The following is a 26,929-nucleotide window of genomic DNA, read 5'->3' on the forward strand; positions in this document are numbered from 1 at the left end:
ATAGCTGTCATACAAACTGAACGAACGGAATCAAGGGCTTGTATGGATAACTTCCGCAATTTACTACATATCTTCACGAAAGTTGGTGTGAGTTATTGTTCATAGAAATAATTTAATCTCCGAAAAAATTGTTCAGATCGGTTCACTATAGCATATAGCTGCCAGTAGAGTAAGTTTTTTACTTACTGTTTCTTACGTCTTTAGATTTGCTTAAACACATAATTACTAAAAGAAATGCACCTGTGAAGGGTATATTAGCTTCGGTACAGCCATACCTCTCGACAAGATAGTTCTTGCAACATTTTGTTCAAATTTAAAAAAAAAACTTCGTGTATATTTGACAAGCGACTTCTGTTGAATTTTTAAAATGGTAATTTCAGTTGATAAAGCAATTTCGAAAACTCAAGTAGCTAGCGACGAATCGATTAAAACCACACAGCCAAAATGGTAACAAAGCAAAATGGTGGTATGAACGCCGGTGGCATAACCAGCCAATTTACATTGTGAGCATTCCTTAGCGCACATTCCGGATTAAGCTGGTATAAGTTTTATACGATATATATATATATATGTACATACTAAGTAAGTATCATTGTGGTTATGAACTTTACGTATTTTGTGTCTTTCTTTGTTGAACAGCTACCAACCTTATGCGCTAACTTTTGGTGCATATAAATTTTTAATGTCTTATCGGTTGAAAAACTGTCGACTCAGCTGAGTTGACGCGACATCGTGCTGAGCACGGCATGCAGAGCGGGCAAAGGAGGACAGAAGTATATGAGGGCGGGAAAGTCATGCAGACTGCCGAATTAAGGATACACAAAATTTCTTTATGCCTTTTAGTTTAAGGTACTAATACTCAAACGGTGCCTTTAGTAATTTTGCTTTAAAAATGCTGAACATTTATATTTCGAAAGGTGTGGTGTCATAGATCTGTATTGAAAACTGCATAGCAACAACAATATATCGTAAAATATATGAACTATCTGCCGTGTATGTGAATTGATAGTACAAAGTGTAGTGCATTTAAAAACCAAATAAACGAAGCGTATATTGCCACCAAATATCTACTAGCTATTTACCAGTTGTCCCACAGCCGTGTGAAAAATATACCACATTCAAGTCCATACCCATTGTAGTATGTACTCATAAACCAGTAACCAGTAAAAATAATTTGGGTGGTAAGTTGTGTTTCGTGTGGGTTTGAAAATCAAAATGAAAAATGTGGTGTGTGAATATGAAAATGAGGTGATAATAAAAAATAAAAAAAAATTAATAAAAATTAAAAAATAATAATAAATTAAAAAAAAAATATATAAAAAATATAAAAAATACAAAGAAAACATAAAAATAAAATTAAAAAAAAATTTAAAATAATAAAAAACAAAAAAAATATAAAAAAATATAAAAAAAATACAAAGAAGACATAAAAATAAAATTAAAAAAATGTTAAAATAAAAAAATTTAAAAAATATGGAAAATAAAAAATAATTAAAAAAATATGAAAAATTAAATACAATCATAAAAAATTAAATTAAAAAAAAAATTTAAAAAAAAAATTTAAAAAAAATAGAAAAAAATTAAATTAAAATTAAATTAAATTAAAAATTAGTCTATTAAGTTAATAATTATTACTGTAAGTAGTAATCGTCTCTCATTTATTTCAGATTCGATGATACAAAATGGTTGGCCAACAAGAGTAATGAATGTTAATTCAATAAGAATTAAATAAACTAATCATTCCCATATAAATATTTTCGATGGTTTTAAGTGCGTATGCAGTAGATAATTTATAAATTGGCGTAAGTCAACTTATTTATAGCGATTTTGTGTTTTGTATGCTGTGTCGAATAAATTAAGAACAAAAACAATTGTGTTTCGCTTAAAACCAGTTTAATGTAAAACAAAAAAAATACACATGTATATGAGAAATAAAATTAATTTCAGTCCAAATGTATATCCATGCCAAAAAAAAATAAAAAAAAAACAGCGTAAACCTGTTCAAACAAGCAAATCGACGACGTCATAGATTGCCGCCAGCTCCAATGCGCCGCCAACAAATGAACCCGTTTGTCAGCCGTATCGCTAGACGTCGGACGACTTGGCTAGGCTGGGCCGTCCCGCCAATCGACAATTTGTGCGTTGTGACTATGCTATCGCGCTGCTGTCCTTGACTGAGACACAGAAAAATTCGCAGCTATTGTCAGTGAGAGTAGGCCCGAATAAATGTGTTTGTATATCTATATAAATACACACATATATATATATAAATATATATGTATGTATGCTAATAGTTTATTTTATTTGATTATTTATTGCTTTGTCGTCTTTATTTCTTTTATTTTTTTATCAACGCAGTGTAGTTGGGTGTGCGGTTGATTTGGTTGCCGCAACTCTCACGGCCGCTGTGGCGTATGATGAATGCAGCCGAATAGCGTTGAGATCGGTGAGTAGCGGCGGGTATTGTACTCGCACGCACAAAACTCGCACGACGCGCACACATACATACACGCATATGCAATGAATAGCGTAATAAGCTGACTGTTGACTAACTAAAAAAAACATTGTTCGTTAAAAAAAAAAAGAAAAGAAAAAACTTAAAAAAAATGTGGTAATTGCGAAAATACTCGCACGCTAAGTAAATGACAACAACGCAAAATCGTGCGTGTCTCGCACTTCACTTTGGTATTGTAAAAATTTCAACGATTTCATCGCTAAATACTTTCCGATGTTTTAGTTTGCCAATTTTGTGATTTTCTCTAATTCTTCTGTTTTGTTCAATTGCTTTTGCTGTTGTGACACAACGGATGTACAATATATTGGAGTGTAGAAAATTACGCATGTAAATATTATTCTATGATCTTTTAGCTTTTTCACTGCCAAAACCAAATTTAATTGTATTATTTGTTGCTGCTCACATATAAATTGTTCAATTTACTCTTTCCCATGTTATAGATGGTATTATGATTTTTTTCTGAGAATATTGAGAATATTGTCAAAACCTCAGCTTAAGACTCATTTTTCAATGATATGATAACCAACGCCTCAATCTCAATACAATATCTCAATCTACTACTGTACGAGAATTTAACTGAATGTAAATCACCACGACTCTGAAGAATTCTATAAAACTTGCGTCAATACGCAACCTTTTCTAAACCAAGAAATTGTAAAGTTCAAGCAGTGGTCGTACTTCTTCTCATTTTCTTTAAGCTTTTAGCCTTAACTTTTCGAAATGCGATTGTAAATTGATAAGCCGCATGTCGTCGCCTTGCTATTGACAGCAGTGAAGACAGCAAGCAAAAGTGAGTTTGGTAACTTTTGGCTTCCGAACAGAAATAAAACTCAGTCGAAAACGAATATAGTATAGTAGTACATATGTATAGTAGTACATATGTATAGAAGTACATATGTATAGTAGTACATATGTATAGTAGTACATATGTATAGTAGTACATATGTATGTATGTAAATCCATATTTATGGCATTTGATATAAAAAGTTCGCCAACTGTCAGCGCGCTCTGTCGTGAGTTGAGTTGAGTTGGCTGGGCGTTATTGCCGGCTGTTGAACGTGTTTATTGCATATTGGAATTGGAATATATGGATATGAATTACTTTTATTGCTTTTCAATAGCTTGTAACACTGTCATATACTATATAAAGGGAAACATTACGTTTCGAAATATTTCTTAATACTAGCATTCACATTTTTTTCAATTCAAATTTTAGAAAATATTTACAAACTCGTAGCGTTCGTTATAGAAAATATTGAATGATATATGTATATAAATCTGTGTCTGAGCACACAAGAAAAAAATATGGCAATCAATTATTTATATATTCAGCAAACGTTAAAATACATATTGTTAAATCGTGGCTTCCATGTCTCTATAGTCTCAATGACATCGATATATACTCCACATAGGACTTATAGAGAGTGTTGAAGAAGTTAGTAGGCGAACATAAATAAAAATTAAAGAACATATATAAAATGTATAAAAAAATCCAACAAAAAATTCTGGTCAACCACAACTGTTAACCTCATCTATTAATAGGTACAAAAATATATCAACAGTGCATAATAATATATACTGTTATACAATATCCGATAGAAATGGAAGGTAAACGCTTTAAAAACAAATGTTCACAAATTTTTTGTGAGTCATTTAAGTCGTTGCAAATTAAGGTGCTTAGGAAGAAGGCAATAAGATAAAATAGTAATGTTCGTTATGTGCAATGTTGGCATTCTTGAAATTAACTGGACACAGCCACGCAAATAATTCATGTGAAGAGAAAAGTGTTTGTAGAGAAATCATGTACATACATATGTCCAAGCCCCTACCATTGCGAGGTTCCATTGGAACATTATTGGAAGAGTGTCTGTGTGTCACACATTTGTTCACTTAATCCATCAACAACAATGTATTGCAAAACGAGAGTTGTATTGATTTCGAAAATAGAAATGAACGAAAGAAATGAAAAGACAAGAGGAAATTTACAGTGAATAGGTGCAAAGACCCCGCTTAGGGAAGTTCTAATGACCCAGCAAAGATGGGGTGGTGGTGGTGCAGCAAAGGAAGCCGGCATTCAACCAATCACTATAAATTACTAAGCTAACACAAGAATTGAGGTGTGCACCACACGCTCACAGTCGTTGGTAAAGTCATGTGCATAGCGCAACATCAGTCTGCTTCCATTGAGAGGGAACAAAGTTATATGTAGTATGAGTGGCAAACTCATGGAAAAGTACGAACAAGTGCATGTGCTTTTAAATTTGTACTAGGTATTCTTTCCTTATGTCTGATTGTATGCATATCTACGGGTATGCAGTATGTGTGTGTTAGTTCTACACGCAAACGTGACATGTATGCGATAGAACTCAAGCTTACTTTCTAACATTCACACAACATACGCAAGCATTCTTACGCAGTCTATGCCTGACGTGTAGGAAAGCTGATATCACTCGGGAATATTACTTATAAATTTGTAAATGTATGTTTGACAATTGGACGCTCCAAATTCAGGGAATTTTAAATTTTGCAATTCCTGTTATTTTTTAAACACATAAAATATAGAAAAAATTCTTTAAGTTCCGAATAAAAGTTGTCAATAGTTGGTGGCTCTTGAACCGTATCATTGAATTTTCCTACCGAGCATATCCAAGTCGGTTATATTTGTATGTATTAAGTATGCCGGTGCTGATGTTAGTTAAACTGTTGAGGTGGGTAATGGTGACATGTTATTACTTTGTTTAATGCTTAGTTAAACTGTAGCCATTTCGAGCTGGCGTACAATACAAGTCCTACAAAAGGGTTGCCCGCGCTGTTCACATGTCTAGCTACAAAGTATATATACATATATGTACATATGTACGTATGATGATATGAAGACATTGCATCTTATACATAATAGATCCATGCGTGCCTACAAGTATGCACATTGCTGTTGCTTACTACTTTTTAACAAACATAGAAATCGATATTCTTTTAATTATACAAAAGCATGAGAAAATGATGGTAAATGTGTCCAATCGGTACATAGATTTATATTTGATATTTTCGCCAATGGTAGTATCGGCATTTAAGGCCTTAGAAGAAAATATATAAAAATAATAAATCGACAGCACATTACAAATAAAAAAAACTTCAACGTCAAGCATCACAATGCTCGAAATAAAGTTTAAATTCGCATAGGGATGTTAAAGTAAAGTTGACAAACCGGTTACCAAAAACAATTGAGTTGTGCGCAGCTTATTGTGCGAAACATAATGTAAATATACATACATACATACATACACATAGTATATAATCTTCTGAATTATGTTCGCTATATAAATATTATTTAGTTGGTTCACTGACTGACCAACATTCTGGTACGCTTGATTAGCTCACTATTTTCTGGTTGGAAGCTAAATATGAATGAATAGTGTAACTCTTGATTTGCCTATCCCTAAAATATGTTAAATTTCCCCTTTGCACAGGCATCAGAAAAAGGCTGTTTAACAACCCTATATTATTTCACAGCCGCTTCACTTTTACCACCGGCATTCTACACAAACAGTATGGACAATTTTAAATTAAAATAAATACTTTCCGGTTTCAATTAGACGAAATGGGGGAACAATGGATGTTTGACAGTTATAAACACAGATACATATGTATAGATGTTATGAGTATATAATCATATATAAACATGTGAACAAATTCTACGCTAAAGTGGTGAACTTAATTCGAACCCACTCTTCAATCCATTTTTCAGCGCATATTTCAATCTGATGCAATAAGTTAATTAAGAAAAGTTTAGTCGCATATCTCAATATTTTTTTCGAACAAAACATTATGATCTGTAACGATTCCCTAGCCTCCATATTCGCGAGACATGACTCCGTATAACTTTTTTCTTAAAAAAAAAAAGTTAATAGAACCTTAGAGGGCCCTAGTTTTACAAGCAAACAAGAAATCGCTGAAATAGCCAAAGGCTATCACAAAATTGAGTTTGAGAAATGATTTAACGATCGGAAGAAGCGCTGTCATATCGAACGGGGACTATTTTAAAAACAACAACAATAATGTCGACTAATAAAATATTTTTTTAAAGGAAAAATCTCCTTATTTTTTCAACAGACCACGTATGTCCAAAACACTTTAAATATTACTTTCTTCAAAGATGTTCTCTTCAGAAAAATCATGAAACTATAATATTACTTCAATTTTAAGAAATTTTGATAATGTTAAGATCGTCGACAGGAAACATATTCGAATCAATTCAAGGTATCATAGTCTTCATGCGAATCGAATTAATGCTGAACGTTTTACAAAATTATCTTTTTAATTCCTAATATCACACACTTGATTTTCATCAAAAATTCCATAAACACATTATTTACCATCTCTTGTGAGAGCGCAACATCCTCGGCGTTGCGAGCGTCGAACATAAATTCATGAAGTAATTTCATCATGGGTAACGAGTTTGGTTAGCGCCTTAAAATTATTAAATTTCGTTGATAATTTTTTATTTAAACACTTTTATGTACAATTTTAATTTTCAAGATTAGATTGAAAATATTTTAATTTAACTTCACTTTGGTGACAGTGGGTGGCAGATGAAATATTCATGTAAACCGCACTGAACTCGACGTGGTTGATAAATTCACATTCAACTAAAATAATAAATGAAAATATTAAAATGTTAACTAAAATTCTAAGATATTTTCATTGGACACAAATTATTTATTGTTAAGCATTTCACTAATTTATTAATACATTTTTTGCATCACTAATCACAATTTACTAATTCACTTTTATTCAATATTATTTATGCCACCATGCATATGTATATTGAATTTAATAAAAACCACGCTCAGCTGATTCAACTTAGGTGAACACTTGAGAGTTAATTTTTTCACTTTTCACACTTGTTTTGGAACTGTGGCACAGCAGCTGATTTAGAAACAGATTTTACCAATCGGTAAACAAACTAAATCACATGGCACAATTGCAGGGGGAAAATAACGAAATTTTACAACTGAAGAACACGCACTCCCTACACACTACACATATGCACACACAATCGAAGTAGTAACCAACAGTTACTAAGGAATCGGCAAGTATCAATACTTCACAGAGATACAAGAGTCCTGCAGCAGGCTGATTTGCTGATTGAACTCATTTGTGCGTGTGTGATGGAAAGCATTTTTTAGTGAGCCTTTTCTGATTTTTTTTTGTTAGTGTTACATGTAGAGAATAAACAAAAAGTAACACAAAATATATTTTCACATATCAACACTTGGTTATTTTCTTTTTCATAATATTTTCACACTCTATTTTTCATTTTCCAAAAAGGCTTAAACGTTCTCTTTCACACACACACGCGCAAAATTCGTTTTTTTTTCAACACATTGAACCCTCGCAAGTAAATTCAGGAAAAAAAAAAATACCGATCTGTTCGAGTCATTCAAATCGGCAACAAAACTACGCCAAAGACTAAGTTGATGCGAAAATTTAGCGGAATTATGATTGCAGGCAGACGCTAACAAAACAAGACTGAGACCAGCTGGCGAACTGCCAAATCGCCGGTATGCGTTTCCACATGTACAAGTGAGTGTGGTGAGCAGAAAGCCGGATTCGTTGAGTCAAAGAGTGCGGGTAGAGAGTGTATCTGAATAATACAATAGAAAACATACAATAATAATAAGTGTGAGCATTAGAAAAATACACAAGCAGACGGAAACGAGTAATGTGCGTAACAAAATCGCGAGCATCTACTATACAGCTATTCACAGTGTGAGAGACGGATCCACAGCGAAAAACTTGTTTATTGTAATTTCGATAAATCAACCGCTAAATCAAACACGTGTGGAAATAAGTTTACGTATAGGTATGATTCCAACGGAGTGAGCGAACAAAACAAACGAGAAATTAAAATAAAAAATAAAATAAAAGCTAATGATTAAGTAATATAAACGATAAAACATTTATACATTTAATAATAGTTGCAATAACAGCTATCTAAAGCGCACTGCAATCAGAGAAGTGTTTGAAGAGATCTAAGTAGGCTTGTAAGCTGCGACCCACAGATCTTTAAAGACAGTAGAAGTAACATTATTCGGGGAAAATTGTATCTGAGTTGCGCATTATTTTGGAACACTTTCGATTATTTGAAAACTTTTAACAAAAGACTTATTTTTTTTTCTCAGTTGAATTGCTTTTTTTTCATATTTTGAGTTGTGCTAACGATCACTTGAAGCCTAAAGCATAAATAAATAGCCAACAGTACTACCAACATTGAAAACTAGCTATACAACCACTGCAAAAAAACGGAATAGATATACTACAACAAATATAATAATTGAAATGAAGAACTGCCTACTCCATACAAAACGCGCTTTCGCAACGGCTGTATATTGGAACATCGCTTAAACGTGTATAACAAGTTTAGAAAACGTAAGAAGAATGAGCAATATAAACGGCAGCAATAAATAAGAATCATCAGAGTTCGTTGTACCGATTGGCGTGACGTCTTTCAATAAATGAAGCTGTCAAGTAATTATTTCTACCAACAAATGCCGCCAACTAAAATTGCTTTGCTGTGAAAATTAGTAGAAACGAAGCGTAAGTTTCACGAGTACTGTCGTTTAAATACAAATTCAAGTAGTCAGTATTCACCTTTTTTATCGTAGCATGACGATAACCTTGAAATAATTCTGTGAATTATTTTTTGTACGCCATGAACTTGAAAATTTTGGTGAAATCTTTTTTTAGGCTATTGTTGAAAACTTTGTTTTGTATTTCGTATGCTCGAACATTTGTATGAACACATAATGTTCAAATGGAGAGCAATTTAATAAATAGAATATTGTTGACAGCCTGAAACCATACATATGCAAGGCGTATTTTCAGAAAGCCAATAAGTTTAGTTTTTGTATATAATTATATATAAGCGGGATATACACGCTTTATTCCGGGTTAGACGGGAATGTGTTACATAAGCGATCAGGGGGACAATGAAGTGCTGGGTTTTTGAATAATTTCCATTTTTTATCACTGTAAATTTTTATTCAGGAGATACAAAGAAAGAATGGAATTTAATATAGGTTTTATATATGTATTTATATGTATACATATATATATTTATTATTAAGTCTTGACAGCTATAGGTTAGCCTAATTTCCAATTTCGGTCGGAATCGATCGGCAGGATCGTGAAGTACTAAAGGTATTTTTTCTACAAGCGTTACAATTTTTATAAAAGGTAAAACAGATACTCAAAATATTATAATAACTGGCAAAGCTATCATTTTAGCCAAAATAGAGGTTCAATTAATGGTCAATTTAAAATAGAATGAAACTCACAAATTATAAATGGAGGCTACCATATTGGAGTTGCAGCAGATAATAATATAATACAATTTTTTTTATACAAATGTTTAGAATAACAAAATGACCGATTCATAAACGATCTATCAACATAATGATATAATCACTAAGCATTTACCCTTATTTAATGTTACAAATAATTTGCAGAGCAATTAACTGACAATTTAATTGAAGTAATTGCCGGCAATGCTGGATTGGCAACTAGAAAAAAAAGATATAGAAATATAAAACAAATAGCAAAACACGAAGTTGAAAATGTAAAAAGCAACAGAGCAAGAGTCAACAGGGGGTCGGCTACGAGCATAACGTAACGATGAGAGAGAGAGAGAGAGTTAAATATTTTTCCTTTACTTTTTGGATATGCGAATTGTGTGGAGCCAGCTATCCATAGTATGAAAAAAGGGGGGTAGCAGCACAGAGGCGACTGGTTAGCAAGATATTAATGAGGCGCGATCGTGATTTTCTCACAGATCGGCCGCGCCGAGGCATAAACGAACGAGTAACGAATATATTTGAATAAAATGCAAATATCAGCGCTAATACAAAGTTTGAGTGCTGCGCTGGGACCTAGGGCACTAAATATATTTGTATAAAGTCCCAGAGAAAATGAGCATATTGATTTTTGTTTACTACCTTTGCGCTCTGAGTGGGAAACATGTACACATGCATACGAATGTATTTTGAAAATAATAAATAATAGCATGAAATCAGCAATAGCAACAACACAAAGTCAATGAAATACACAGCAAAGTGCAAAAATGGATATCTTGACAGCGCAAATACATACAAAAGATGGAAATAATCGAACACAGAACACGTGCCAATACTATTAATTTATGATTTTTTTTTCAGATTAATTGAAGAAAATATAGACATGAAAAAGGCATGATAAATAAGTACACGAAGATTGAAGAAACCAAGTTAGAAGAAGACATATTAATTTAAAAAATGTTTGCACATTTGAAATTTCAACTTTACATAACTCTCAGCTGTTTATCGAACAGAAATAATGCGAGAAGTGCATGCTAACTATTAATCAGCGTCATATAAAATGTAAATAAATAAACAATTAAACGTGTTGTTTTGCAGTAAATGCCGGCCGGCATAACCCGATCTCTTCAAATGATTACTTACCGGCGAAATGCCGGCCAAACATCGTGCACTCGCACAAAACATGTGAATAAGCATGCAGGCGGCTACAAGTGCATTTGAACGAATGTGGTTTAAGCAAGCATGGTCAGATTTTCTACGTGTAAAAATACATGCATACATACATATGTATAAGCATATTGCGTTTACAAAGACTCAAATTTCAGAAGCTAATAACCAACCATATTGCAGCGCTCACTTAAGTATAAGTAAGTTTCATAAAATATACAAAAAATCGACCAATATATTTATAATATTCACTTTAAATAATAGTTTTTACGAATTAACTCTCGGTTTTGAACAGTTCTAATTTAATAACCTTTCCCTCATCTGATATCTTCGGACAATAGATTCGGCAGAATAAGCAATATAGTAGTATTTTCTAATTTAATGAGTATATATAATATAGAAAAAGAACCAGCTAGCGTAGGGTAAAAACTATAAACACGCACATCACTTGGTACAAACTCTTTTTGTACCTTCTATAGCCAGCAACAAAAGTGCAGCGGAAGACATTGGAATATTTCAGTTGCAGTATATGAACACTAGCTCATTGAAATACCTGCATACATATGTATATACTCGTATATATCCATCGTCTATAGAAGGCTTTAAAATGCGAAATTACAACTGGAATGTGAATTAAGCAAATATGGGCATATGCTGATGTGGATGACAGTGGCAAAAAGAACAAACTTGACGCTAAAAAGCATGTGGCAGAATGTCGTGTAGGGACGAACATCGACACTACAAAGAAACGTGACCAGAAAAGAATAACGAAAAGATGGAATGACTTTAACTCACAGAAGGAGAGGAACAGGTTCAAATAGCAGAAAGTTACTTGAAGAATTCTACAATGCAACAACAACAACAACAACACATGTTAGACTGATATGTTCATATTCGTTTCTATATTTATGTGAGGCAAAAGCAAATGTTTCATCTGTATGTTTGCAACATACATATGTATGTGCCATGTAGAAAGCGTGTACTGGTGTGTTGTTTCAGTTGTTATTGCTGCTGCTGCCGATGTTTCTGCCAATTCATATGTGGCTCATATTGCAAATGTAACACCACAACAACACTACTTAAATGGAAAATAGTTACACCTAATCGTACAGTGGAATTGGTTGAAGTCGGTGTTGTCTTATCGTATCCATCTGAATGTAACAAGAATGTAAATCTAATACCAAATTATAGAAGACCAAGACACCATAAATGAATTTAAAATCAATCAATAATGAATGTTTAATATGATATTTTGTTATTCTTTCAATAAATCGAGATTGTTAGATTCATAACTAAGGTTAATTATAACGATAAACAAGCGAATAACTATTTCACAAGAATTATTCAGCTATAATATCAATTTTATTTTCTAATTCATTAAGTAAAGTTGTTACTTGAAGTTTAAAAACGGAAATACGATTAAATTCAATATAATCCAATATCAGTATATCCAATATTTTAGATATGAGATATGAAAGCATATTGAACTTGACTTATGACTACGATTAAAAGCAGCAGAAGCTTCTGAAAATCAATTGCAGTACTTTCGTCGCTCATAAATTTTCTTATCGGCTATCGTGAATATAATAGTGTAGATAGGCCCACATGTGCGCACACTAAAATTATATAACGGGAGCACTTAAGCTATAGATATCACCATATATTCACCGTTTGTTTATACACACATATATGGTGATGATTAATTCTATCTCTGGTTCTATATTATAACTTTACAATAATTAGTTGAATGCAATGTAAATGTGAATGATAAAATGCAATATGTTAAACTAAACTAAAAATCAAAGTCAATAATAAAAAATGTTTAATAACTCACCGCTGCTGCATTACGATTTGCGGCAGCAGCAGCCGCGGCAGCATTATTCATAAAAGGATTTTGAGGTAACATGCCCATGGCGGCGGCAGCAGCGGCCGCAGCAGCATTTGGTGGCTGACCACCGAAGTACACTAACTCGCCAGGTCCGCCCGGTGGACCGGGTGGTCCCGGTGGCTTTGGCACACCATTCATGCCCACACCTGGGTGTACTCCTGGATCGTACATATTGCAGTTCCCTGCTTGCATGCCGGCTGCCATTTGCATGTGCGGTGGCTGCATGCTTGCTGCAATAGCGGCTGCTGCTGCAGCAGCTGCAGGATTATTCATGGCATGATTGAGTAAATTTGAACCGAATTGTTGATGGGATGCCATTTGAGAGGGATGTGGCGGCCCATGTTGCTGTTGATGCGGATGCTGCTGTTGCTGTTGTTGATGTTGTTGCTGCTGTTGTTGTTGTTGTGAGTGGGAGAGGGGCATATGTTGGCCACCGTTACCACCATGTTGCTGATGCTGTTGCTGCGCATTTTGTTGATGTGCTGGGTGTGGCGGTTGTTGTTGTTGCTGGTGCTGCTGCTGCTGTTGTTGCTGTTGCTGCTGGTGTTGATGTTGCTGTTGTGCGGCAACAACCTGTGACATCATATGATTGTGCTTGGCCACAGCAGCAGTGTGCATTGCCGCCATACCAGCGGCGGCTGCAGCTGCACTGCCACCACCCACGCCCATCTGACCAACGCCCATCTGAGATGGTCCACCCATCGATGGATGCATACCACCATTCGTACCGATACCACCGATGTTGGCGCCCATGCCGATGGGACCAATGGTGCCCGGTCCGCCGCCTGGCAGTGCACCAGGTGTCACATTGCCCGGATTCATTTGCGGCGGTGGATTATACTTCCATTTATCGGGGTTCTACAATAGAAACATATAAAAAAATATTATTAACAAGACTATGCTGTTGCAGAAAGAACTACTAACATAATTCTTAAAAAAAAAAAATCGACTCACCACCTCCAACAGACTCTACAAGGAACAAGTTTTTACAACACAAAATCACTAATTTTCATTGAGAAGTAATTGTTGTTAGCGATTGTGAAAAGGATGAAGTCACTGACAAGGATTCTTTAGTAAACGCAATGAACAAGGATTAAAATAGGACCAAGTTTATTCTTAAATAAATCGTGGAAACTGCAAAGTGCGTATAAAGCATTTCAAAAGTATTTCATAATTAAAAAATGTTTTCTAAAGTCCGATGACTCCTTATGACCACAATAACTTTAACAAAGTTGAAAACAAAATCTGTGGCCAACAAAAGAGGGAAAGACGCCAACTTACACGAATACATATATGAAAGAATGAAATGTATATTGGAAGTGCAGAACTAAATAAGAGAATAAGGTGGACGTTTTTACTTCATTTGGCGCCATTGTGCCTTAGGTGCTGTGAATCAAAGCAGCAGAGTTGCTTTCGTATATTACTATTTGTCGAGACGGCGACGAACATGCAAACAACATATATATGTACGTATGTATTTCGCTGCTCTCATCGGAGCTCCAACGAATGGGTGATTATAGTCAGGCTGATTTAGTTTTGATGTCGTGTTCTTTGGATATCTTCTCACCAAGATGCATTGTTGCATAAAGCACCAGCAGAGACGGCTCATTGCTCATTTGCGAAGAAAATTATAAAAGTGAATAAGCATAATAAGTATGTAGCTCACTCCCTACGAAGTAGCCCCCAACACAATTAAATCCCGAATGGCGTCAAATAAGGGAAAAAGTAAAACTGTCTATATTGCAGGTTGCTTAATCGTAAATACCGGCACAGAACATATGCACGTACATATATAGATATTTAAGCATTTTTATAAGTATACACATAAATGATCATTACGTACTAATATAATTCTAGAAGTATGTAAATATGGTTATCAAAAAAAATACTTTTTTACATATTTTATTTTTAAGCCCATTTCTGGTACTCTAAGTTATATGAATTTCCTTTTGTTTTTATTTAATTTTTTGCATATATTTTCTGGCACCTTTCCAGGCGTTGCGATATGTTGTGAGAATAGATAACAAAAATACACGCATTTGCTTTTGTGACCGATTTTTTATCTTTCATGTCTAAATTATTGACTACTCTCGCTTTCTACTTATTTAGTCACAATTGTGTTCAGTCTTTCTGTGATAATTACAAAAAACAATTTGTCCGCTCCTTTATGGTAGAAACATTTCTAAAAAATATGCATAAGTAATCCAATACATTTATAGACTACGCGAAGTTTTATGTGAACTACCGTTTGAAATTTAAAGGTTAATCAATACTTCTTTTGGTAAATGGAACTTAAGGATCTTAAGTAGATACATAAAGAAACATATTTTTTTAAAGAGCAAATAATAAAAAAAAAAATAAAAATTAATGAATTTTGTTCAATATACTCACGTCAATGGGATGTTCATCACCGCAAGCCCAGCGTTTCTGCGCAAATTGTACAGCATATTCAGCAGCAGCCATGTCATGCATCGATGTTCCGGGCGGTTGAAATATAAAGCCGCCAGCTGCCTCTTCCTGCACGCGCGGTATACTTTGATCGCCGCGCCCATTACGATCATCGTTGCCACCCAATAACTTCATATGTTGTTGCTGGTGATGAGATTGCTGTTGTTGTTGTTGCAGTTGTGATTGCGGCGTTGCCGGCAGTGGCGGTGTTAGCAGAAAATTAGGTTGCGATTGCGTTTGCTGTTGTTGCTGCTGGTGATGCGGCAATAGTGGCGGGAAAGGATGATGAAAGCCACCACCGAATGGTGTATGCAGATTAGGATGATGATGTTGTTGTTGCTGCGGTGGTTGTTGTTGCTGTTGAAAGGATTGTTGCAGTAGATGATGCTGATGGTGCGGATGATGATGGGGCGATAGCGTTGGCGGTGCAACCGTGGATATAGAAATCGTGGGCGTTGGTAACAGCTCTATTTTGACGGCTTTTACTTAACACAAACACAAAAGCAATATCAAAATATGTGCAAAGGTGTTGATTTGCGATAGACGACTAGAATATTTGGTTATTTTATTTTTGATTTGCTCTTTACAAAGTGGCTTCTTTAACAGATTTTTTTTACACGGAATCAAAAAATTTAAATGCTGTTATACTTGTATAACTGATGCTAACGACCTTATACACTATTTTTTACACTTTCTCCACACATTTAATTGAAACGAAAATATTTATATTAAACGTTAGGGATACACTCTTTTATATCCGTGAAATTGCAACGTATACTTAAAGTTGATTCTTGAATTCTCCTTGTGAAATTACAGCACACCGTTAAAATACTTTGATATTGAGATTTATAATTTACAAATGCTTGAAAAGCTTTTATACACCACTTATTTAAATTTCACTTTTACTTTGCTTTATACAGAAGCGGATGCTAAAATTGCCAATAACACTACACTTAATATATGTTTACAAGTGATCCGATTATATATATATATATATATATATTTACACACAAATATTTTACAAATACTTTTTCACGATTTATACACAATTGAGATCCCTTTTTTATGTGACCGTAGACAATAACAAATAGCGACAAGACATGTACACTGCAATGAGAAGATAATAAGGAAGTTATATTAGTATTTTAATATATCATGTTATAAAAACCAAACTGTAATACAAATTGGCAAATATGAATATTTGTTATGGATACAATTCACTAAGCAAATATATAATTTATTGCAATTATAATTGATATTTAAAACACCGGAAACAGTTTCTCACGGTTATTTTTAAAAACCTTCATTCCATTTCCACTCATAATTAAATTCTGTTACAAAACTCCTAATCTAACCCACGGCTAATTATACATAGAAATGTATTTAACTAATATAAGTATATGTTTGTCCTTTGAAATAAAAACTTAGATTTTTTAATGAAATGGGTAAGGCTATATATTAAGATTTTCAGAATAAATATTGATACCGTGCTATGAATTGAATTTAAAAAAAATTTTTCAAATAATGTGAGAAAATTATTCGATTAATCACTGTATAGTTAGAAATTGCAAACCAAAAATATTAATATTTCATTTAAATTTAGAACACAACACAGGAAAACTTCATGGAATAATAAAACGGCAAAGAAGGCGATTAATAAAGCTAAATGAACGTATCCTACCATTGATGCATTAGAATAAAGAACATTCAGAATATGTTATAGACAACAGTAATATGTATTATATGTTTATATGTATGCAAGTATAATATGTATAAAGAAGTATGCACATTTATTCACTTATGTAGATATGGGCACATGTTCAAATGTATATTCGCAAACACAGCCGTTTAGAAGACTATAGAAAAGTGCATATCTTCTCACAAAAACAAAAAAAACATTTAAATCGTAAAAATATATTTAAAAAAATAGTTCTTATTAATTAAATAGAGTTAAGTTCATTCATTAAATAGGCTTATTCCACAAAATATTCCCTATACGACGAATTTGCATTGTAATTGTAGAAAAATTGAAACCAAAAGAAATGTACAGTCAGAGTCATTAATATTCGGTTTTAGTTTTGTTTTAAGCTAATGCCCCCTATATTTTTAAATAAAAGTACTAAATGCGTTAATTTTTTTTAGAAAATTAAAGAATGATGAATGTACTTATTATTTACTACTTTTTTGGGGTATTTGAATCACGTTGTAAAACACAACGATGTAATTTTTACAGCTACCTAAAAATACGACGTGTCATTATTATTCGGTTTTTCCCCGCGATTGGAATTCACAATTGTAAAAACTAAGCTGAAAGTGGTTTTATGGAAAAATTTGTTTGAGGTATTATAAATAAACATTAATTATGCACTAGAAAGGTTTCAAATAGTTTGATTTCGAACAGAAAATTGCAATGGGACGGAAAGGAAAAAATTCTACTTTGGAGCAAATCAAGTTGGTAATTTTTCATCATAAGAATGGAGAAACCTATAAAAAAATTGCAGAAATGACCAATATGAAAGTCAATACAGTAGGAGACATTGTTCGGCGTTACAAAAATGAAGGAAGAGAATATTTGTTGAAACAAACTGGTAAGCCAAAGAAGCTCAGTGAGAGATAGTTTAAGGCAGTGGTGCGAAAAATTAAGATTAATCCATGTTTAAGTGCACCAAAAATTGCCACTGAGATTGCGGAAGAATTTGGTAAAGAGGTTTCGTCGTCTACCATTCGAAGAACTCTTAATGCCAGGGGGTATAATGGCCGCGTTGCTCGACGTAAGCCTTTGGTCCAGCTAAAAAACAGACAAGCACGTATAAAATTCGCCAAAGACCATATTTCTAAACCAACGATTTGGTGGAATGACGTTATATTTGCTGATGAGAGTAAATTCAACGTATTTGGCTCGGATGGACGTGTAAAAGTATGGCGAAAACCTAACGAAGAGCTACAACCGCAAAATTTGAGGCCTACCGTAAAGCATGGCAATGGTCACGTTATGGTGTGGGGGTGTATGGGAGTAAACGGGGTCGGGAAACTAGTTTTTATAGATGGGATAATGAACAAAGAGTCGTATCTTAATATCCTAAAAAACAATTTAAAAAGTAGCGCAGAAAAACTCGGTATTTTAGAGTCATTCAAATTTTATCAAGATAACGACCCGAAACATAAATCTCGGTTAGTACAAGAGTGGCTACTTTATAATTGCCCCAAAGTACTCCATCCCCCCCCCCAATCACCGTACATTAATCCCATCGAAAATATGTGGGATGAATTGGATCGTCAAATTCGCAAACATACGATTTCGTCAGTCACCGACCTGAAGATTAGGCTGCAACAGGAATGGGATAAAATTTCGCCGGCTTACACTGCTAAAATTGTTGAAAATATGCCAAATCGTTTGAATGAGGTGCTGAAACAAAAGGGATATCCCACCAAATACTAATGTTTTTTGGTTTTAATTTTTCGAATAATTTTGTGCCTTAAATACCAAAAAACCGAATATTAATGAAGGCTCGTTTTATGTGTACCTGAAGTTATTTGCTTTTTTTCTTCTTAAGAATGGAATTCTGTATTATTTTTTTTATGTATATTATTTACTGTTGATTTGATCTACATAATAAAAAAAAAACAAAACCAAATTTTAATTTTTTTTTTTTAATTTTTGGAATAGTTTGAATAGACGAGTATGACAACACTGAATATTAATGACTCTGACTGTACATTATATAAATATATTTATGAATGAGACGTATGGTGGGTGTAGCTTTTGTTTGCCCTTGATAACAAGAACATATTTCCATTATATTTTATGTACAAAATGATTCCATTCCAGTTGCTTAGTTTCCAAGCTTCTAAGGAATCTGAATTTAAATAAATTACCATAAATCAAAATAGACATAACATAAGTACGTTATAAAGATTCTCTCATTATTATTTCAATAAAACTTTTTACTATTTGCAACTATTATTTTCCTTTATATAAAACGCCTTTCCTAATTTACAGTTCATTTACATAGAAAGCGAATTGATTAAAGCACCGTAAATTTTAAGAACGAAATGTGAAATGAAAGAAGTCAATGTACAAAAATAAAGAACTAGCTTGCATTATAAAAGGGCGAAAAGTACACGTACATGAAACATAGAAGAAACAAATTCAGAGAAAAACATGAAACATGGAAAAGATTCCAACAAAATCTTATATACCAATATGCGTATACAAAGCCAAAAGCAAAAACGCGAAGAATAGAGTAAAATAACAGAAGGCTATTTGTTGAAAGGGCGAAAATACTCCTGCAGCAGCCGGCTTTAACACTGACATTACAGCGCTCGGTGAGCGCCACTAAAAATCAATCGAAGAAACTAAATTCTACCAATACAGTTCCTACAACAGAAACGCTAATAATATGTATTGCTTCTCGGTGCTGAGGCGGTTTCCTATCTTTTGTTATTGTATGCTTTTACCGTAGAGATGGAAAACGAGAGCTTCTGACCAAGGAAACAACGATTTAATACATGTATGTAGAAATCGAAGAAGCACAAAAGTGTAGTTATGTACGTATGAACAAAACACAGATGGGATAACGCTCCCTTTAAGCAGTGGAGAGGTGAAAGAATATAAAACGTTTGTATAACTTTGTAGAGCACTTATTCATTAATTTTAGTTCCTTTACATTATTTTTTACTTATTCAATATTTAGTCGATATTTACATATGCCGCTTATATTGAATTTTTACCTTATTTTTTCACATGCACGGCTCAACGCTCTTATTTGTTTGGTCAAAGGATTTCGGAAGGCATATGTATGAGTCTTTGCGAGTGTGTAGGTACATTTAAAATCATCCACTTCATAGGTAATCGGCCGTGTATTTCTGATGCTCGGTTCAACCGCGTGTTGTTTGCTCGTTATTTCGCAACTTGTAGTTACAAATATATACCCTTCAAATTTTTAAAATTCACACACAAAACTTTACACCACAAACGTACATATAATTATATTTATATATATTTGTGTTTATTTTGATTTTTCATTTTTCGATACACAATTCATAACTCACAAGAAACACATTTGTTTGTTGATAAATTTTGCACTTGTAAAAACTACACAAAATTACTGACGCTCGTTATTTTGGTTGCAGTCCGGGTACGACAATGGCAAACAAGAACGAACGACTGACAATGCAGCAAAGCGGCGTTTTTTTATCGGTTTAGTTTTTTTTTATTACTATTATACCCTTTATTTATTTACACGTTTTCTATCATATTCACACACGACACATAATAATACAATAAAATCTGATGTAAAAAACTATTGCGTTTATTCTTGATTTTTAGGCGTTTTTGCATTAATTACAAATTATTTACACAGGATGAAATTGAACTCGTCGCGAGAACACACACAAATTGTTTCTGTTTCACTCTGTCTTTGGAAGTGCGTTTCGTTGCGACAGCAGAAAAGCAATGTTGAGGTCGTGTTTCACTCATTCGTTGTTTTGTTCGCTCGTTTTTCCATTAACTAGCTTCGGCAATGATAATCCATTTCTCACTTTTATTGAAATTCCTTTTTGTGTGCTCAATTCTCTCTTTATTTTTGCATACACTTTCCGCATTATCCTCTACTCGCTCGAAACTACCCAACACTGGCATACATTAAAATCAATTCTAGTCATTAGTTGAAAGACTTACTTATTTTAGCTGGCCCATAAAACACTCAGCATTAAAAAAAATGAAATTTATATATATATATATATCTATCTTTTGGGATAGGTAGGAATAGTTTAAGAATTTTAATATACTCGCCCATTTCAATGCGGACTGCTAGCGTCTTCTTCTATGTCATTCTTCTTTGCTCAATTTATTCTTTGGTTATAGAAATACACTCAATCTTCTCTTTAGCCCTTTCTTGAATACTTCGCTTTTACTATTTATTTTTGTTGTTGCAAAGCGTACACAACACTAATAAATGAGCGCACATGAGACAGGCATAACAAACACAAACTTTGCCAAACACCGACAAAATTGAAAACAAATAACAAAAATATATGCACAAGAAAGAGGCACACAGAAAGAGGAAGTTATAAAATGTTAGCGTTTAAAAATAAAAAAAATAATTTTTTTTACAAATAAAATTGCAGTTTCATAAAAATAATAAAGAATATGTACAAATCTGTATATACATAATAGTGAAAGATATACTTATGTACTGTACATTTTTTGTACATTTTACAGAATCTTATCATTTTTATATTGTTACATTTATTTTTGCTGAATTCACCTCAAAATATTTATTTACATAATATCTATATACTGTATATATACTTATCTTCATACATATAATTTAGAGGATTAAAGTATAACTTTATTTGAAAATAAATTTTAGTTCAAATATATTTTGTTTTATATTGGCATGCCTATGAAGGCTTGCAACTATACTTACCATTTAGTTCAGTTCTCCTTCCAATTCATGTGTTTTTCATTGATGTTTATTGCTTGATAGAACTATGGCTGGAACATACAGGTGACACTAGATAACACTGATTGAATTAGTTACATACTTGTTTGAAGTTTTATTTGTTTTGAATATTTGAAACACACACTTTTTTGACTTTACTCCACAGGAGGGTTTTTAAACTAATCCTCTTTAACTTTATACTGTATTATACGATCATATATGTAGATATGTACACAGATTTTGTGGATGTGAACGAAAATGTCCAGTTTTGCTCCTGATAATCGCTTTGACTTGTATTTAACTTTTCACTTACTTCGTTTTTAGAAGTTCTGGCTATTATAACTTTGTAAATATTCTTGTAGAACTTGTAACAAACCACTTCAGCACACTTCTCAAAATCAATTTCAATATATTACATTGCCTTTAAATATAATTATGTTCGGCGTTATGGATATGGTCTTTTCTTATAATTTAGTTCTTATTGATATTTGCAAAGAAACGCGACAGCGAGAGCGACAGCAACAACACATTGCTTGCTGCTAGCACTGAGTATACAACACACAACACTCAAGACGTACAGAAAATTACAAATTACAAATTCACAATTTTTGTGTACAGAATCATATATAATTTGTACAAAATATTTAATTACTTTATCAGTGAATAGTGAAATATTTGCAAGAATACACAAATGTTAATACTCTACTATACAAGAATACAAGAATTTTCCGCAGCGGCGTGAAAAGTTCTACTCGTGTTGCGAAAATTCTTTATTACTCAAATTGCAAACACTCTGTGTTTCTTTGTTTGGTAAAGCTGCTACCTATTTGCAATTCATATAATGTTAATATTAAGCACTGTAAATATTGCCAGATTTGTAAAGTCATTTGGTAGTGAAATATTCTTAAATAAATTTGAAAGTGCTCAAGGGTTTATTTTAATAGTCCATATTTTTTAATGTTGCGGTCAAAACTTTATTTATTAAAAAACTATATATGTAGATACATTCTTACATAAGACTAAGTTTTGATGAAGAAATTTTAATATATGTACAAACTTGTCAGACTTGAAAAAGATCAAATCTCAAACTTAAATAATTCTCCTCAAAATTTAATAACAACTTTACACAAATCGTAGGAAAATAAAAATTCAAAGATATTTTAATAACAGCATTTGGCTTATTAATTTTTTTTTCACAAATTAGCACGCATATATGGAAAAATCGAATGGTAGTTTATGAAAAGTATTTCTATAAAAAAAGTCTATACAGAAGTTTCTTTATACTATATGTTTATCATTTACATCTACATCCCCATTCCCACGTTGATATTCTTCTGAAGTATCTTCTATTTTCTGCGTAGTTTTATTTTCGCTCTTAGGACGTCCTCTTGGTTTTCCCGTTGGTTTGTAGGGAATTCCACCTTTGCTTGGTCGTCCACGTTTCTTCATTGGTTGATTATCGTTACTTTGATTTACTTTTACTGTAGCGTTTGTTCTTGATTCTAATTTCTTTGGGCGCCCTTGACCTCGACCAGTCCGCACAATATTTAAATTTACAGCACCTGTAGAAGGTCTTCCAACTGGCCGACGTTCCTCAAATTCTGGTTTTTCATCACAATATGCTGCAAAAAGAGAAATAAATTACTTTATATACGAATATATTGGGGTTTAATATCAGTTCTTACAATTCTCACTGTCGCTACATGGTTTCTCCTTTCTCGGACGACCACGTCGTTCAACTCTACCGACTGACTTTAATTGGTGACTTTGAAAAGGTTTTTTTACAACTTTGCTACTCGCGACAATACCATGCAATTCTGTTGACAGATTTGGCACTTTCGGCCGCCCACGTCCTTTCCCAGTTGCAACGATTGGATGTGTAATTTTCAGTTTACCAAGTTTACGCGGTCTTCCTCGACGTGGCGCCATCTTGTCAATAAGACTGCCCGTATTATTGTCGAAATTTAACAAGTTGTTTTGTTGATTTTTGGCAGAACTCCTTTGCATATTGTTTGACTGAACCAAATGTATTGAAGAATAATTGCAAACTTAAAGTAGTTAAACACGTTTCAAATAAACATTTTGTTTATTTTAAAGTGAATAAATATTAAGAAACGTAAATCTTATTTTATGTGAAACACAATTATTTTGTCGGTTATTTATCAATCATATGCTCACACTTTGGATAGTGATGCCACGGTTTAAAGAAACGTTTTCTAAAAAAAGTCGTTTACAAAATTCGTTCGTGACCAAAGTTAATACAGTTTGTAACTATTTTTTACTTTTAATAAAAATATTGAAAAATTTCATCTAAATTTTGGTTGCACATTCAAAGTTTATTTAAAAACGTTTACATCACACAATCAAAAACCAATGTATTTTGTTTATTGAAATATGGAAGTATAATTAGTTACACACAAAGTTTTAAGTGTACCGGGATTAAACAATATGAATAAATTTAAAAACGCGTTAATACAGATAAGGATCAGTCTCTTGTTTCTAAATAATGCTTTATATTGGTGATGTATCCAACTACAATGTACAATTTATATTAATGTAAAATAATGCAAAATTGCATTTTATATATATTTAGTTTTATAATGGTTATACATTAATGCATTTTCTCAAGTAAACTAACCCATATAAACCATACATAATTTTGTCAAAATGATTGTGTGCTAAACTAACCCCAAAAACCATTAATGTTTCACAAATTCCCACTATACTGATTTAGAAGAATTTGTTTAATACAATTTTTCCCAACGACTAACATGTAAAAATACTTGCCGATAACTGTACTCAAAAAATTACAAATCAAACTTATTTCTATTGTTATTCTTGTTTAATAAATGCATATGAAGAGATGTATATTATTTTTGTTTGTATGTGTGTAATGATCTGCTTAATATAACTACCGAAACATTTGCGTTTCCTGCAATTTTAATCTATAATTCGCCGTACCGGCTTTAAGCGGCAGATTCTTCACCGTCTGCTAAATCATCCTCTTCGTTGCTATTTGCACCCGTGTCTTCTTCAGTATCATCTTTGTTTTTGGATTTCTTGTGATCATCTTCTGACGACTCCATATCATCATCGTCATCTTTGTCTTGTGAATCATCCGCGGAATCAACTTCTTTAGCTGGTTTACGACCCGGTCTTCCTGGAGTGGATTTTTTAGAGCCTGCAGGTCGACCACGTTTTTTCGGCACTCCCCCATTAGCGGCAGCCGTTGCTGGCCGTTTTGCAGCAACTGCTGCTACCTTTTTCCCACGACCTCGTCCAGTAACAACGCGTTTATCATCTCCAGATTCTATTTATGAAAATGTTTAAATAGCAAATATCATAAAAAACATTTTGATATTTTTATTTTTATAGTAAACCACATACCATCATCCTCATCCTCACTCACGGCCTTTTTTGGTCTACCAACTTTCTTTGGTGACTTTGGCTTACGACCGGGTTTTTTTCCACTGCGTTTGTAGTCACTCTGCTCATCCTCTTCATCGTCTTCTTCGGCAACATCTTCATCTTCTTCCTCTGAAGCTTGTGGTTGCTTCTTTGGACGACCACGACCTTTTCCTGGTGCACTTCCCACAGACTTCGGTGGACGACCTCGACCGCCATTAGCGGCTACCGGCGCTTCATCTTCGGAAACCGGTTCAGCGACGCTCTTTTTGCCGCTCGAATTTTTAGCCGGTCTACCACGGCCGCGACCAGTTGGCGCCTTCTTCACCTTATCTGGATTGGAGGGACGACCGCGTTTCTTCGGAATGGTAGTACTGCTATTATTTCCAGTTGAAACAATTGCACCTTCATCTTCACTTTCAACTTCATCGTGGACGCGCTTCTTTACATCTTCCATTTTTTCGATATAATTTGCGTTCTCTCCTTTTGTTCTATTCGCCTTACAACCGCCGCCGTTCAAATGTGTATGTATGCGTGCGTGACTGATTTTTCAATGCAAATACTTGCTCTCAAAAATGTTTGATTAAGCCAACTATATAACATATAATTAAATAATTGCACAAAACTACCGATAATTGTTAATTTACACAAGCCAGTATACAATTTAAATTTGCTCTTTTTGTGTTTCGGGCAATTTTCGATTAATTAATAGATCACACGAAGCTTGGCGTCGGTTCTATTTGTTACCTTTTTCAAAATGAGCACAGAAAGAAAACTACAAAGAAAAAGGGATGGCGTCAGGGTTCACTAAGTAATGCGCAAAAACGAGAACGGAGCAGAAAAAGGTTTTTGCTGAAAATGTTTGCAAATAAAACTTTTATTTAAAAAAAATTGTAATTTTTCCAATTTATGTTCCGTAGATATTTTTAAAGATTTTAAAATTAATTATATTTCTAAAGAGTAAAACAATGGAAAATATATATTTTTGGTTGCAACACTTTTATATATTGGTACTCGTGTTGCAATTTTTTGCATGGCGAGGAATACGGTTAGTTTGAAAATATTAGCAAAGTGCTGCCCATCTAAGCTTGGCTTGCTTAACTCTTGTGTCGCATATGAATTTTGTTTGTAGAATAACAAATATTAGATTAAAATGTATGAAATTCTTTACTGGCATATTGCAAAAGTACATGAGTTAAATTAACAACATGTTTAACTTAGAATTCTAACTTTTACTAATTTTTGGAGTTCAGATATAGATGGCGCTGTTAACAGGTATGTGGGGTATTTTTGATTATCGTGGTTTTCTTTGAAATGTTTTTTGTATTTTTTTATAAATGAATGTAAACTATTGAAAGTGGATATGTGGCTATTAGAAAAAGTTTTAATATTTAAGTTGAAAGTTGGTATGGAAATGAGATTCTGCGAAGAAGTAGTTACCGAATACAATATGGCGGCTTCACCTTGTGCACAGACGGAAAGAAATAATGGTTAATTTCAATCTATTTTTTTGTCTGTTTTTTTTTTAACCAAAATATTTCTAGAAATATTCTTCATTATCTTTACTTTAATATCCTAAAGCGAGTAATTAAATACACATTCTTTGTTTTTATTATATATGTACGATTTATTTTTTCGACATTGCGTTTTATATTATTTTTTACTAGTTTTCTAGATTTCTTGGAAAGAAAATTACATTTACATATAT

At 33.2% G+C, this 26,929-nt stretch overlaps 3 protein-coding genes across 11 annotated transcripts in view; all 3 read right to left on the bottom strand.

Annotated features, from left to right (window-relative positions):
• Nucleotides 1-22,606, bottom strand: part of LOC105214146 (maternal protein pumilio) — a 334,815-nt gene extending 312,209 nt beyond the window's left edge. For 7 of the 9 annotated variants that reach the window (XM_054229106.1, XM_054229100.1, XM_054229093.1 and 4 more), the window contains exons 1-3: nt 21,802-22,606; nt 15,314-16,477; nt 12,869-13,780 (exon numbers count right to left, since the gene is read on the bottom strand). In XM_054229106.1, coding sequence (XP_054085081.1) covers nt 12,869-13,780; nt 15,314-15,505 — 1,104 coding nt within the window. In that variant the 5' untranslated portion in view covers nt 15,506-16,477; nt 21,802-22,606. Of the gene's footprint in view, nt 1-6,888; nt 7,162-7,938; nt 8,338-12,868; nt 13,781-15,313; nt 16,478-21,801 lie in introns of those variants that run through there. The other 2 variants (XM_054229111.1, XM_054229117.1) reach the window with 2 other exon arrangements.
• A 341-nt stretch (nt 22,607-22,947) lies between these two features.
• On the bottom strand, nt 22,948-24,010 carry LOC105214147 (chromosomal protein D1-like). The gene is made up of 2 exons (XM_011187393.3): nt 23,502-24,010; nt 22,948-23,438 (listed from the first exon to the last, which is right to left on the bottom strand). The coding sequence occupies exons 1-2, from the start codon at nt 23,821-23,823 to the stop codon at nt 23,095-23,097; spliced, it is 666 nt and encodes a 221-aa protein (XP_011185695.1). The 5' UTR covers nt 23,824-24,010; the 3' UTR covers nt 22,948-23,094.
• A 349-nt stretch (nt 24,011-24,359) lies between these two features.
• LOC105214149 (nucleolin-like) lies at nt 24,360-25,997 on the bottom strand. The gene is made up of 2 exons (XM_011187394.3): nt 25,204-25,997; nt 24,360-25,126 (listed from the first exon to the last, which is right to left on the bottom strand). Exons 1-2 carry the CDS (start codon nt 25,676-25,678, stop codon nt 24,783-24,785), a joined length of 819 nt encoding a protein of 272 aa, XP_011185696.1. The 5' UTR covers nt 25,679-25,997; the 3' UTR covers nt 24,360-24,782.
• Nucleotides 25,998-26,929: the final 932 nt, after the last annotated feature.

Source organism: Zeugodacus cucurbitae, chromosome 2 (genome assembly GCF_028554725.1).
Source record: "Zeugodacus cucurbitae isolate PBARC_wt_2022May chromosome 2, idZeuCucr1.2, whole genome shotgun sequence".
Classification (NCBI taxonomy): Eukaryota; Metazoa; Arthropoda; class Insecta; order Diptera; family Tephritidae; genus Zeugodacus; species Zeugodacus cucurbitae.

Excerpts from the sequence above, each read along its gene's own strand:
- LOC105214147 (XM_011187393.3), bottom strand. The coding sequence starts at position 23,823 with ATGCAAAGGAGTTCTGCCAAAAATCAACAAAACAACTTGTTAAATTTC. Across the intron at positions 23,439-23,501 it reads ATGTAGCGACAGTGAGAATT|CATATTGTGATGAAAAACCA; the intron begins GTAAGAACTGAT and ends CTCTTTTTGCAG.
- LOC105214149 (XM_011187394.3), bottom strand. The coding sequence starts at position 25,678 with ATGGAAGATGTAAAGAAGCGCGTCCACGATGAAGTTGAAAGTGAAGAT. Across the intron at positions 25,127-25,203 it reads GAGTGAGGATGAGGATGATG|AATCTGGAGATGATAAACGC; the intron begins GTATGTGGTTTA and ends TTTCATAAATAG.